General features: G+C 42.0%; 1 protein-coding gene across 2 annotated transcripts; it reads left to right on the forward strand.

Moving 5' to 3' along the window:
• Window positions 1-1,774: 1,774 nt before the first annotated feature.
• Window positions 1,775-14,739, forward strand: bdh2 (3-hydroxybutyrate dehydrogenase, type 2). 2 transcript variants are annotated; one of them, XM_085409833.1, is made up of 10 exons: window positions 1,775-1,837; window positions 9,477-9,564; window positions 10,447-10,525; window positions 11,517-11,613; window positions 12,978-13,086; window positions 13,406-13,466; window positions 13,647-13,760; window positions 14,111-14,169; window positions 14,326-14,418; window positions 14,572-14,739. In XM_085409833.1, the coding sequence occupies exons 2-10, from the start codon at window positions 9,493-9,495 to the stop codon at window positions 14,623-14,625; spliced, it is 738 nt and encodes a 245-aa protein (XP_085265959.1). In that variant the 5' UTR covers window positions 1,775-1,837; window positions 9,477-9,492; the 3' UTR covers window positions 14,626-14,739. The 2 variants fall into 2 exon arrangements, with proteins under 2 accessions (XP_085265959.1, XP_085265960.1); XM_085409834.1 differs by having other exon boundaries at window positions 1,787-1,837; window positions 9,474-9,564.
• Window positions 14,740-14,875: the final 136 nt, after the last annotated feature.

Below are 14,875 nucleotides of genomic sequence, written 5' to 3' on the forward strand. Positions count from 1 at the left end.
CAGTGTTTTTAAACAGTTTGGGCATTTCTATTATTGGGAATGATGAATCATAACTGTCTTCTGTTTATCAAAATTACAACAGACAGTCTTAAATGAAAATAATGAGATGGAATACTAGTTTCAAATTAAACATTCAATCAATGAACCACTAAATTATAAATGTTATGCAGGAAAACGTATAAAGCAGTTTGATAAAACATTAAAAAGAAATATGATGATGGAGAACAATGACAGACTGTTTTCATATTCAGCTGAGAGCCCAGAACTCAAAATGCAATATGTGTAACAGTGTGGTATCTTGAAAGAGCAAGAATGAACCAATAAAAATGAAAATTAGATTTGATTTAATAAATAATATGCTTCACTTGAGCGTAAAATAAAAATTTATTTATGACCCTGGAAATAGCAGCTGAGAAATCCGCCTCATCTTGAGGGTAGCAGTTATGTTCTTTGAGCTTTGAGTTATGCATGGTCTTTGTCACCAGATGGACTTGCCACACTTCTGATGCCTTAATTACTAGAAAAACTGATTTGAAAATTTGTGCTTTTAATATGTATGAAAGCTACGTTTTATAAAAATAATATGAATAAAATGGTCTGTATTTGTATAGTGCTTTACTTGGTCCTAAGGACCCCAAAGCGCTTTACACTATACACAATCATCCACCCATTCACACCCTGGTGATGGCAAGCTACATTGTAGCCACAGCCGCCCTGGGGCGCACTGACAGAGGAGAGGCTGCCGGACACTGGCGCCACTGGGCCCTCTGACCACCACCAGTAGGCAACGGGTGAAGTGTCTTGCCCAAGGACACAACGACCGAGACTGTCGGAGCCGGGGCTCAAACCGGCAACCTTCCGATTACAAGATGACCTCCCAACTCTTGAGCCACGATCGCCCCTTGTGAATGTCTGCATGAGGTTATTTTTTATTTGGTCACATGTGAAAGTGCCTTCAAAATCTTATTATATCGTGAAAACCAACTTCTGTTTCAGGCAAATAGAAGATTTATTTGTTTATTTTCTTATTTTACAAGAATAAATGTTTTTTCCCCAAATGTTTCATTTGAATTACAATCTTGACATTCTTAAAATGCCAACAGATTTATCCTACTTTTAAGCTCTTTAACCATTAACAATAAACACTGAAAAGACCTGACAAAGGAGGGGCAAAGGTCATTTTCCTTCCAAAGTCCTTCCAATTACAAGTCAAGATGATTTACAAAGACAGTGAAATTTTCCAACTCATAATAACAATAACAGAGTATAAGGGCTAGATTAAGAAAAAAGACGGTTTAGAGTGATCTTTTTTTTAATTATTATTATTATTGTTCACTTTGACAATAAACTTGAAATACTATTTTAAGATTAAACTCAAAATATAATTTCACCTTAAGGAGTATGTGAGTCATGTGCATTATGCATTACATACTATTTATTTCAACTTTTGTTGTGAAATTTCATATTTACTCTCAAAATGAATAATTGAAAAATTCTTTCTTATATTGTTTTTTTCTTGGTCCTTACAAATAAAATATTTGTATCAAATGTACTTTCTTATACAGGACACTCAAAAGAGAACTTATTTTAACAATTTAAAAAGTTCGTACAAAGCTTAATGTCTTTAATTTTTTTAAAGGGTGAAAAAAAACGTCTGAAAGTAGAAAGCCTTGTTGGTGTGCTCCCTTGCTTTCTAGTCTTCTCAAATTGCACCCTGCCCCTTCGTGTGAACTTCCTGGTCTCGAACCAACAGGAGTTCTAGCTGCGTGTCACGTGTCCAGCCTCGCTGAACTCTGACGTTGAGTGCGTCTTGTCGAAGTCGGAGCTGAGCAGAGGGGTGAGTTTCTAAAATCTTTACGTTAGCTAACAGTCCAACCTACAGAAAGCATCTGCACATGCTCATCAGTTAAAGTCATTACTGTGTGGTTGATCGCGCTTGAGCAGCTGATGCAAGTAAAGTTTTTGTAGGTTACACACGTTTGAAAAAAATCTGTTATGCAACAATAGGAATCAATGACATTTCTGCAGTTACAGGTTAACGTGTTTGAAAAGCGATTACAGTCCAATGCTACTTTGAATTGTTACATTTTCTGGACTGTATTTAGAGGGTTTTTTTAAACCATCCAAATCTACTTAGAAGACAGGAGATTCTAGCAATACCACTCACCTTTGTATCTTTTCTTAATGTTATCTCAGTTTAAAATCAAATAGAATAGAATAGCTCTTAATTGCCATTGTACATGTACAACGGAATTATGGAAATTATGGTTTCTAGTAATCCCTGTCTGCACATCCTTAGATACACTGCAAATTCACCATAGTTGTACTGGTGCCACTTTTTCTTCTTTGTCTGAGATGGCCACAGTAACTGAAAATCTGCACTGTTTCTAAGACTAATGAACTGAGAACAGGCACAAGCAGTAAGCAGTGAAGCTTAAAATGTCATTTCTCATTTGAGTCACATTGTGTTTCATTATCTCATGTGAGGATTTACACACGAGTTAATACTTAATGAGCAACAGCAGACTGATAGGTAAGTTAAAGTTTTACAGTTTGCTTTAAGACAATGCAGAAGTGCAAAATGTGGAAATCCTGCACTGAATGGTTGAAATCTTCATTCAAATGCTAAACTGGCCCTATGACAGGTCAGTCCACCAGTGCCCAGCAGCCCACATGGTATGGTGTGCCATTTTGTGGTTATTTAAAAGAAAAAAGTTTTTTTTTTTTTTCCTGGAGGTACCAGAGTGGTGTGAAGTGTTTTTGTTCTATAGCTTCACCAAGGCCATGGACATTTGAAAAGGTATACACCTCATTTGCCTGTGGCAATGGTATTAGCTCAGTAATAAACCCAGTATTTTCAAAAATTTTAAACTTCTCCTGGAAAAATTGATAAAACGTAGGAGTCTCCAGAACTGTTAGGCCCCAGCATCGACTGTTACCACTCACAAGAGAAGGAGTGCCATGTCTTTATGAATTAAATATAAATGAAGAATTCTTTGGCAAGTGCTAACTAGGATTGGATCCATCCTTACAGGCACTGTAGGAACTGTTAATTAGCTCTGCGGGGCCTACAATGCTTAATCCTTGGCCACAAGACTGGTGTGCATCAATTCCCTCTTGTTGGCTTACTTTTCAGGGCCTGCTGCAGAATTTGGCTTCTGCAGGCCTGAATTATAAATCTGGAGGACAAGTGTACATGCCCAGGCTTCGGGATAGTTCGTGGCCTCCATAATTGAGGCAAACAACCAGGTCTGGCTGTCAGGTTTAGTTTGTCAGACCAGGACTGCATAGTTGTTCTGGCAGCTTCTATAGAACCTTAAGCCTTGTTTTTGGCCAGGTTTTGGTTGTGTTTTGTATGAACTGCAACCTCACAAGAGCCCGTTTACCGGACTCACCAATGTCTGCTTTTGAACTATAGATGTTGCTATTGAGGATTATTTTATATTATTGTTCTCCTTTTGTTAATACAAAAGGAGAAGTCCAAACAGTAAACACAGCTATTGCAGAGTTTTCCTCAGAACAGTTTAATATTTTCAAGTTGTTAAGCTCTGTGTAAACCCTGGGCATCTCTGAGCTCTGAACTTCTTGCAAACTTGTGTATTCAACAATGACCATCTTGTGCACGCCAGGTTACAAAAAACAAGGCCTGCACGAAAAGTTGAAACAAAAGTAAAGAGTGGAACTGGTACCAAGAGTTGTGACGTCACTTTTGGCGCACGTTGCCGTTCTTAAGGGTGACAAAAACCATGTGTCAGTATACTAGCCCGCCTCCCCTTCCAAAGCCTTCGATGCTTGTTGCCTCCTGGGAATACGAGGCGGGTCTGGGCCCGGGCTGGAGAGTTGGCGCAGTGGCAGGAAGGCTGCTGTGTTGCCTGGGATTACTCCTCATCCCCTACCCAACCCTGTTGCTGGTCACATGCTCTATAATGTTGTACTGTGGACATTTATGTGCTTTCTGTGCAGAGGAGTTTTTTTGTTTCCTGTTCTCATGCTGTCCTCCTATAGCCCAGCATGAGTAGAGGTCTCTTTTTTCCTCTTGTACTTTCCCATTGTAGTGTACATTTCAGTGGTTTTTCTGCAATGCAACCGTTCTCTGACTTGTATCCCCATGTGATGTCTGTGTTGTGTGTGTAAGGTCGGGGGCGGGTTCATTCCACTGCAGGGCAACCTGCCACTGCAAGTGGCGAATAAAATTTGAACTTGAACTTAATTGAGGGACATGCAGTACTGTGCTCAAGGTTGAGATAGGGTCAGATAACATTTTCAAACCAGGCCTTCCCGAGTCAGGACGACCTGAACTCTATTCAGACAATTTTCTTGGGAGTCACAATTATAAAGAACAAGCAATTTATTATACTATTACATATACATATACTCTCTCATAAACACCTTATTCTTAGAGGGTAGGACCCAATGGGGGTCTGTTTAATGGTTCTCTAGATTCAGAGGTAAGTAAGTACACATGTTCAGTAAGATGAGAGTTATAAAATATAGATAGTTATGCTTTACAACTCAAGTGAATTAAATTTAAATTATATAGAGCAAAATCACAGCAACAGTTGCTTTGTGGTGCTTTATATTCTAACGTAAAAGAGCCCACAATAATCTTCATAAATATATCATCTTCATGTTGGTAATATTGATGAAATGATAAGAAGAACTTTTGTGCTCTGAACTTTGTATAGACAGATGTGATTCCTGTATGTTATTCTATATCTTTAAGTCCTTGACTGAGAAACTGCCATATTGCATTATTTCTGGGCTGTGTCACGTCATATTTGGTCTAATTACTAACTTTCACTACAAGTTTCATGGTACTGATCTTGTCTGATTTGTTGGGTGACATTATTGTATTTTTTTTTTTTTTTTTTTTTTTTTTTGTCTTTTTGCCTGTCCTGTTTGGCTCTTTTGCCATCAGAATTATTGCCTAAAGGCAAAGAAAGATGCCCAACGGATTTACTTTACCAAATTGACCATCCCAGCCTTGCCATAATGGTCCATTTGATTCACCTTTTATTGTTTATTTTATTTTCACTTGCTGAATACGGGACAGACTTGACTGGAGGAAAGAAGGGGAGAAAGAAAGAGGGAAAGAGAAACAGCTGAGAAGAGGGACGGGGGAGAAGGGCAAAAAACAAAAACCAACAGAATGGGCAGGAAAAAAAAATGCATCTATCGATCACCTGGATCACCTGTTGAGAAAGAAAAAAGAAAACAAGCAGAAGAGAACAAGAGTAATAGAATAAACAACATCACAATGATAAATGGGAATATGACAGTAAATACTAAATATTAAACATTATTGTGCAGCACATAACATCAACAGAACACAGTGTGCTTTGAGGTAGGAGCCAAAAAGGGTGTAGTTTGTGGGTGTGATCACCCGTGTGTACACCTGTGAGCATGGACACGCTTGTTTTTTTAAAAGGTTCCTTCATGTAATGATCTGCTAAAGGGTGTGGGGGGGCCACAGCCCTGTCCTCCAGCGCATGAAGCAGGTATGGAGGAGATCAAAACTCCAGACATCCAGAGGCCCCCAGAACACAAGAGACCAAGGAAGACCAACAGAGGGGCAGCCGCGCCACTGTCCCAGAAGAGCTGAGGAGAGTCCCAGATGAGGGCTCACTCAGCAGTCGCGGAGCAGATGCCAGGGGGAGTTGCAGTGACGCGCTCGTGAGCTCCGCTGGCAGCCAGCTGTGCCTGAGTGACCGAGCCCCAGGCCGAGAGGCCGGGGGCACCCCACCTCCGAAGTGGCCCGAGCGAGCCCCAGGCTCCAGGCCCCGATAAGTAGGGATGGGACCGGTTCTGACATAAACGGTAGTAACCAGACCGAAAAGCAGCGCACATTCCGGTGCTTTATTTCGGTGCTTTTTTTCCTGAGCTGTGATACACTTCTAGCCAATCATTTTACGTTTCCGAGAATAGTAGGCGGGTCCAGGTACGTACGTTCTTTTAGAGCAGAGCTACAGATTAAAAATGTCCAAGGCAAAGCGGTCAAAAGTCTGGCTGTACTTCACAGCAAAATATGCAAACTCAGCAGCCTGCAACAAGTGCTTTAAGCTGATACTGTGATACTGTCAAAGGAAGTAACACCTCGAATCCGATGAAACACCTGGCGATGCATAGCGTTTTTTTTAAAAGCCCAGAAATGCGCCGTATTTGATAGCTTGCTGTGAGACCTCACACCGAGCGCATCTACTGCGGGTGGGTTGGCTGTTATGCAACATCCCCCAAAAACACGAAGAGGAGAGTCCTGGCCCCTAGCCCTGCCAGTGTAGCAGAAATGATGATGGATGATGATGCAGCAGCAGCCGTTCTTTTCTGCGTGCGTAGCTTCATGTTGTTCGAGTGTAATTTACGTTGAGTAGGCTAACCACGTTATTACATTAATGCATGTAAGGTGAACTAGCAAACATCATCATAGCTACATGCGGCTGTCTTCTTGTTTGATGGCAGATACTCCCTTCACCCTGGCCAAAAAGGCTAAAATGACCAAAGAAAAAGTGGAAAACAGTTAAACATGAGAGGTTTTTGGACAAAGTTTGTGTTTTTTCCATTGTTTAAGCACTGCTTCCAGCCATGAGTGATACCATATATGCCCCATAGCTGCAGAAAAGGCTAACATTGTTATCTTTTTACAAAAAACAGCTGAACATGAGAGGTTTTTGGACCAATTTTGTGTTCTCCATTCTTTAAGCACCGGTTTGAGCACCGTTTGAGCACCGGCACCGTTTCAAAAGTACCGATTTGGCACCGGTATCGGATAAAACCTAAACGATACCCATCCCTACCGATAAGCGGCCGCCAAGGAGTGAGCCGGTGTGTACCTGGACGCCCATCCCCGGACACAAAGAACCTCCAACGCACCGATGTCTGAGGGAGTCCGCCACTGGCAGGGGAAGTGGTGGTGGGGGGAGATAGGCCTCCAAACCTTGGAGGGCCTGAGATGTCCCCAGAGAGGTGGCGTCTGATACCGAACCTGACATATAGAGACAGGCATACAGGCACACACAGATACAAACATCCATTCCCACCCTCATGCTCTCATATACACTTACTCCACACTCAACCAACGTGGAGACAGACATAAAGAGACGCTGTACACACGATCACACTCCCCAAAGGTACTCTACGAACCGGGTCTAGGTACCCTTGCCCCTGGAGGGGGGAACTGCACCCAGACCCAGGTGGTGTTACCCTTTTCCCCGCGGTGGGGAGAGGCAGACCGCCCCGACTCCGCAGCAGCAGGGAGGCCCCACACTCCAGACCGCAGTCGGACGGCCAACTCCTCCTCCTAGCCCCCCCGCTCCAGCAGGCCGCAGAGAATGGGGGTGAGAGAAGACTCCAAACCTCCCTCCACCCGCTCATTGTAGTGTTGATGCATGTGTGTTCTAAGGTGCATTTAAAACCCAGGAGGGCATGGAGCTACCTGCCAGAGAGCAGCAGGTAAGCGCATAGTCCCTCCTGCTAGCCCTCAATGTCTACGTGTATTTAAAATTGAGAGGTGGGCAACGACGCCAGGGGTGAGGTGTACACCCTGATGGTACTTTGGATTCCGTGTATCGTGCCCACCCCCAAGATCCTATATGTATGTGTAATGAGAGTGTGAGTAATGTGAATGTCTAAGTTGTGGGATAAAATTGAGGCAGAGGCAGCCAGAAGGGGACAGGGGGGTAGCCTCCTCTGCACCCTGGTGACACACCCCTACTCCAAGGCCCTGCATGTGTGGGTGGTTGTGGTGGAGCGGGAAGAGGGAGGCAGCTGGAGATGGGGAGGGAAAGAAGGGAGGGCCAAGTGACCCCTCCCTGGGGCCAGCTCCCCCGCTGACCCCAGTAGGCACCCCCATACTCCACGACCCGCCAGGGAAAGGGGGCCCAGGCCCATCCGGACCGGGGCCCAGTGCAGCAGCGCCTCCCGGCCCCACAGAGCCCGGGACAGTCCACACAACCCCACCACAGAAAAAACTGCACCCACCCCACCATCCACTCATCTTCCAGACTACATAAGACAATAGACGCCCAGGCTGAGATCTTCCTCCACCTCTCCTGTATCTCCCCCTCCTGCAGAGAGAGTTCCTGAAGAGAGGAAAGCTCCTGCAAGGTGTGACAATCTCCCCCACCAGTTGAAGAGCCCCCCAGGTGGCTCGACGCACCAGCGGCACCCTGCGCCAGGGCTGGGCCCCCATGCACGCACCCGCCCACAACCCCGGCAACACACCAACCAGGACCCAAGCCCCCGAGGCCCGGCCAGGGCCCCAGCCCAGAGACTGAGCGCCCCCAGAACCTCACGCCCATCCCGGACCCACCCAGGGGCAGCCAGGCTACCAGGTCAGTAACCCACGTCCGTCAGCACAGACCCTCCCCTAGCCTTGCTGCACGCAGCCACGAGGAAACAGTCACCTGAGAGCCAACAGAGCCCCTAACTGGACATGACCGCTACCCCGGGTTGAGCCCCCCAAGGAAGATGCCTCCGGGGAACCCCCCGACGCCCTAAGCCTGTCCCTACCCCCACACCAATCACAACAGTGAAGGCGGGACCAAACTATGACCCTCCACCCCCACTAGGTGATGGAGCTGATCAAAGGAGCCCAGAGCAATTGATCTGATGTGGTGGCAGAGGCTGTATCAAGACTAATGTAATCTAATAGATAATTTCTATATTGGTTAGAATTAAGATTATTTTTATTTTTCCAGTTCATGAGGACAGTTTTCTTGGCTATGCATAGGGCAGTGAAAACCATATGGGCTATATTCTTTTCTGAAGTGACATTATCTAAGCTGCCCAACAAACACACTAAGGGGGAAGTTGGAATGTTATATTTCAGGTACTTTGATAAGTCTTCACATATCTCGCGCCAAAACTTCTGAACTGGTGGACAGAACCAAAGAGCGTGGATGTAATTGTCCGGTGAATTGGGTGACATTATTGTAAATAAGGACCAGCACTCTGTGAACTGAATTTAAGCTGGTACTGGAAGCGGAAGACAGACTCACTGATAAAGCACATTTGTTAATAGGGCCTTTTTACCATAAGCTACAATCATTTTGAGCCAAGTAATAAAATTTACATTAATATTTATAATGCCTGACTTTGTCACTATTAGTGACTGAATGCGCTAAACCTAACACTACAGCAAGCTTCTAATGAATTCAAGTGGTTTTGTGGGGTCACTTAAGAGTTCTCTCTTAGCTGTAGGCCATCAAATGCTGCAGTTTACCGAAAGACCATTTTGCCAATGGTCAATGATTGCACAGTTATATAACCAAATTACGAATTGCACCACACTTTTCAGAGATTAGCAGTGAATGTATGTCTTTGCATGTCTGGACTGCTGAAAACCACGAATTAAAGTATAGAAATTTGTACATTTGTGTAAAAAACATGCTTGATATACCTTTTTAAATTAAGACTGAAAGCATTTATCTAAATAAATGTGCTGTTATTCTCCAATCTTTTGTTTGTTTTGTTCACAGCAGCAGTGAAAGGTAAACTATGGGTCGCCTGGATGGGAAAGTGATTGTTCTGTCCGCTGCTGCTCAGGGGATTGGACGTGCTGCAGCAATGGTAAAAACATTTCATATCTTCTTCTTAACATCTCACTGATTTAGTGGCTTCTAAATCACAGCAGAAAATGTTTATTTAGTAGTTAAATATTGCACTTATTCAGTGCTCTTTACATTTTGATAAGTATTAAATATAGATTAACTAATATAGGATATACTGCTTAGAGTTAAAGATTTTAAGAAGTCCCGTGATGTAATTTTTCTTAATGTAATTTAAAACATGTTTCTTCCAACTTCCTTATGTATAGAAACACTTAAGCATGTCACCTAATGTCCTGTAAATGACTGCTGTAATAGTGATTCCTGAGTTAATGGAGGCAAAGGTTCAGGACCGTCCTTTAGGGATATTCTTGCCAAAGAGATAACAACACACTTGAAAATCTCACACACTGGATTGGACCATCGCTACATCTGTTCCCTCCAAGTGATCTTAAAGTGTGCAAAGGTGCCTTGTATTACAGTGAACTGGGTTTTTATTGGAGGAATTCAACCTAAAAGTTAAAAGATGCAAATGTTATAAGGGGTCTTTTGAGCAAATCCATTTGCACTTTAAAAACCTGCCTTATTGATGGGAAGTTGAATGGATTTCAGAAGAGTTGTGGAACTGTGGATGGATATTGACAGTCTGCTTTCAGATGCTTGATAATGAGATATTGATTGGTATTGATGATCTGAATTATTCCCTGTAGTTGGAGTGCCCTCGTCCATTCGTACAGCAATTTAGATTCCTGCTCAGTTGTGTCTGTGGCTCGGTGTCCTTTTCGGTTTTGTGTCATAACCAATCATCATAATTGCAAATTTTTCCTTAAATTTTATAGCACAGCATGTAGAACATTGAGGAACCACTTGGAACTGAACACTGATTATTTTTTTTAAACTGTAGGCATTTGCTAAGGAGGGAGCTCAGGTCACAGCCACAGACATAAATGGAGAAAAGCTGAAGGAGCTGGATGGTATTCAAGGCAAGTTTCATCTCTGCTGATCTATGACTGCCATCTTCTGGCTATTTGAGGCATTGCAAAAGGGATGCCAGTTTACTCCTATCCCTTCATTCAAGTTCTTTCACAACTTAATTAATTGATGCAAAGTTTTAAAATTTTGATTACTTTGAAATAGCTTGTACTTAGAGATAGGGTGGGAAGTTCAGTTATTCAAGAGGGGCTTAGATTAAAACCGTGGTTCCTCCACATCGAAAGGAGCCAGTTGAGATGGTTCGGGTATCTGACAAGGATGCCTCCTGGGTGCACCGTGAGGGAGGTTTTCTGGGATTGTCTGACTGAGAGGAGGTTTTAGCCTATAAAGCCTAGGACCTAGGTTCTCTGCTTAGGTTACCGGCACCAGATAAGTGGAAGAAGCAATGCATGCATTCTACTAATTTCTCTCATTTTGGCCAAAGCAGCTAATTAGTATAAATGCATAACACCTATGCTTTCCCCAGAGTGAAGTTGTTTTTTCTACAAGAGCCATTTAACGTATCTCTATTAGAGAAATTGAAATTGCACTGTGGTAATTTTAAAAAGAAAAAAAAAAACAGATTATCTCATTTCTGGTGTGCATATCATATATTAGTTGTAAAAGGCTTTATATGGGTTTTAATTGTCTTTTCTTCAAGACTGTGAGAAGAGAACCATATCTCTATTTATTCTGGTCTCTGCAGTAAATGAGTTTGAATAAATAGGACATGAGCAACATTCTTCTTCTGATATCACGCCTGAGCACTTCACCCTCTTAACTGGCTTTCTGCAGAGCCATTGAGCGGTCAGTAGGAAAAGATGTATGTTGAAGAAGATAGCAGCCAGGACCATTGTTTTGCTGTGTAACTGTGAAAATGATTGATAAATGAAGCTGCTATACCTTGAATTATTTCATGCACTAAAATAAAGCCAGCTGTTATGAAGACAAAAGCAGTGCAAGTATAATCTAAACTGTCCTTGTTTTTGTTTTCGGTGTCAGGGATCAGGACCAAAGTGGTGGACGTGACCAAGAAGGACCAAGTAGAAGCCCTGGCCAAGGAACATGACCATGTAGATGTTCTGTTCAACGTTGCTGGGTACTTTTTAAATTAGTTTTTATTTCTCTGATTTACTGAAGAAACAAAAACCTTACATAATTCTTGGAAAAACAAAATGTATGGTATTTAGAAGTTCCACATCAAGTAAAACAAATAAAGCTGTAATTTGCACCATTTTTGGAAGTAAATTCATGTGAGTTATTGTTGACAACAGATTAAAGTAGAAAACTGAAAAAAATATGTCAAAACCAGAATTCCTAAATCAGCAGTCACTGTGCATTTTACTTGTAGTTTCAAATAAACGTTAAGTTATTCTTTTTAACCATGAGGAAGTCAGGAGAGACAGAGAAGTATGTGAGGGTGGTGCAGGACATGTAAGAGGACAGCAAGACAGCGGTAAGGTGTGCAGTAGGAGTGACAGATGGGTTCAGGGTAAGGGTGGGATTACATTAGGGATCAGCTCTGAGCCCCTTCTTGTTTGCAGTGGTGATGGACAGGATGACAGATGAGGTCAGACAGGAGATACTGTGCACTATGATTATTTAAAGACAGAATACATGTGAATTAGATGGACACAGGTCGAAAGGTGAACATGCAAGTGAAGGTAGTGAAGGTAGATCAGTTTAAATACCTGCGTTCAACCATCAAAACCAATGGACAGTGCACAAGAGAGGTGAAGAAGAGATTGCAGGAGCATGGAGTGGCTGGAGACAAGTGTCAGGGATAATTTGTGACAGAAGGATAGCAACAAGAGTGAAAGAAAAGGTTCAAAAGATGGTAATAAAGATGCTCAGATTTTTGAGTGAACAGGATGGGTAATATTAGAACTGAGTACATCAGAGGGACAGCTCAGGTCGAACGGTTTGGAGACAGAGTTAGAAAGTCTAGGCTGAGATGGTTTGGAGATGTGCAGAGGAGGGACAGTGGACAGAGGATGTTGCCAGCAAGGAGGAAAAAAGACACAGATGAGGTTCTCGGATGAAGTCAAGGAGGACATGCAGTGTTGGTGTGACATAGGTGGAAGCTAGGAATAAGATGTGATGTCAGTTGGATGATCTGCTGTGGTGACCGCAAAAGGAGAAAAAAAGATAAAATTGAAGTTACACTTTTCTAATTCACCCATCTGTCTCCTGCTTACTACTTAATTACATTTCCAAAACCCCATAACATACATACATAACCCCCTCTCCCCTTTTCTCAATTTTATTAACAGGTTTCTTCTACATTATCACCTTTGAGTTTTATCTTGAAATGGCAGTAGTTTACCACTCTGGTTTTGATTAAGTTATTAGGTACAGATATTGTCACTTGTGTCTCACTGTTTGTCCAAATTGTCATATTAATGCTGTCTAAAGTTATTAGATGAGGCTATTTTTCCACTAAATGTCTGTGCTCGTACACAGATTTGTGCATCATGGCACCATCTTGGATTGTGAAGAGGATGACTGGGACTTCACAATGAATGTCAATGTGCGGAGCATGTACCTGATGAGCAAGGCTTTCTTGCCTAAGGTGACTTTTGGCCACTTCACCAAACTCTTAACACCATTTATCCCGTGAATGTAATAGGTGCTACTGATAATAGTGTGACATATGCCTTTAATTTTGTTCTCATCCGTTGTTGGATTAGCTGCATTAACTGTACCACTGTGAACCCATGACATGATGGGTGAGGACTGCTCAGCTACTAATCCTGCTTTAGCTGCAAACTAACCAAACTGCCAAACTGTACCTTTAGCGCAGATCTCAGCACTTTTTATTGCTTTGTTTGTGTAGTTTTAATCTGGATTCAACAAAAACAATTCTGTTAATATGCCATTTGTCATTCTAGATGTTGGCAAAGAAGGCGGGAAACATTATTAACATGGCATCTGTTGCATCAAGCATAAAAGGTAAACGATCTTCCTCAGATCTTTTTTTTTTTTTTATTGCAGTTGCTTGTAGAACTATTCCTACTTAAAGGGACACGATGTCTTTGAAGTTTGGCCAGTCTTTGCAATCCTCTTATCTCAGATAAATGCTTTGCCTGCGTATGGCTGTGTGTGAGTGACAGATGTGTTTCCTCAACACAGGCGTTGTTAAGCGGTGTGTCTATAGTACCTCCAAGGCTGCAGTGATTGGGCTCACCAAGTCCATAGCTGCGGATTTCATTGAGCAAGGCATTCGCTGTAACTGTGTTTGTCCTGGTAAGGTTAGAACACAGTGCAACAAATCACCATATCACCATGTGTTTTTAGTCTTCCTCAGTGATACTCAAAGTATACTGTAAACGTCCTTGAAATTAAACTAAATTGATGGGGTGTTTTAGCTGAAGGTTGTTTCATGTTAGGGCACACTGGCTTAAGAGCCAGTCTAAAAAGATGCTGTGTATACTTTTATTTTGATTATTTATATACATCACATCCAAGTCCAACCCAATCGTATTTGATACTTATTAATAGAAAAATGTTCATTTAGCCAAAGACCATAATTTCTTAACTAACTCTTGTCTTTTGATAAACATTTCATTAGGCTTGCTCTCTTTCTATTTCTGTAGGGACTGTTGATACTCCATCACTGAGGGGTAGGATCCAGGCTCAGCCCGACCCAGAACAGGTATTGCAGGCTTTGATGTACATTTTCGCCAACCTGACAGTAATGCCTGCGTGATTCATATACTATGTGTCATATGTTATCTTTATTTACACAATGTTAAATAATGATGACTGGATGATGAAGATAATGAATGATCCAATTATAACTCATTTACAGGCTTATAAAGACTTTATGGCAAGACAGAAAACTGGCAGGCTGTGCACAGCCGAAGAGGTTGCACACCTGTGCGTATACCTGGCCTCAGATGAGGTGAGTGCTTGCACAGATGTAATTCAGGAGGTATAATAATAGTATGAATAGAGTGTAGGTATCATAGGAATACACATACCTAGAGAAAGCTGTAGATATTTTTGTCAGTAAAGTAATTTACCAGTGGTTTTAAACTGTCTGGGCCCTCCACAGTCAGCCTATGTGACTGGGACAGAGCACATCATCGATGGAGGTTGGAGACTGTGAGGAAACTGGAAGGACTACATCATTACAGAAGTGGAATCCAAACCTTGAATTCAAATAAAGTTGTCATAAATGGATAATTTTTTTAAATTATTATTATAAAATAAGAAAAAAATATCAGTAATATTGCATATTTTATGGAAAAATGTCTTGTTTTGCAACTGAAACCTATGCTGCAAATATATTTGTCATCCTAAATTCAAAATATAAATAATGTACAGAAGTGTGTAATCAACTTTAAACCTTTCCCGTT

This window comes from Rhamphochromis longiceps, linkage group LG6 (assembly GCF_057381845.1).
Source record: "Rhamphochromis longiceps isolate RC_006_pf linkage group LG6, R_longiceps_female_GT1.1, whole genome shotgun sequence".
NCBI classification, from domain to species: domain Eukaryota; kingdom Metazoa; phylum Chordata; class Actinopteri; order Cichliformes; family Cichlidae; genus Rhamphochromis; species Rhamphochromis longiceps.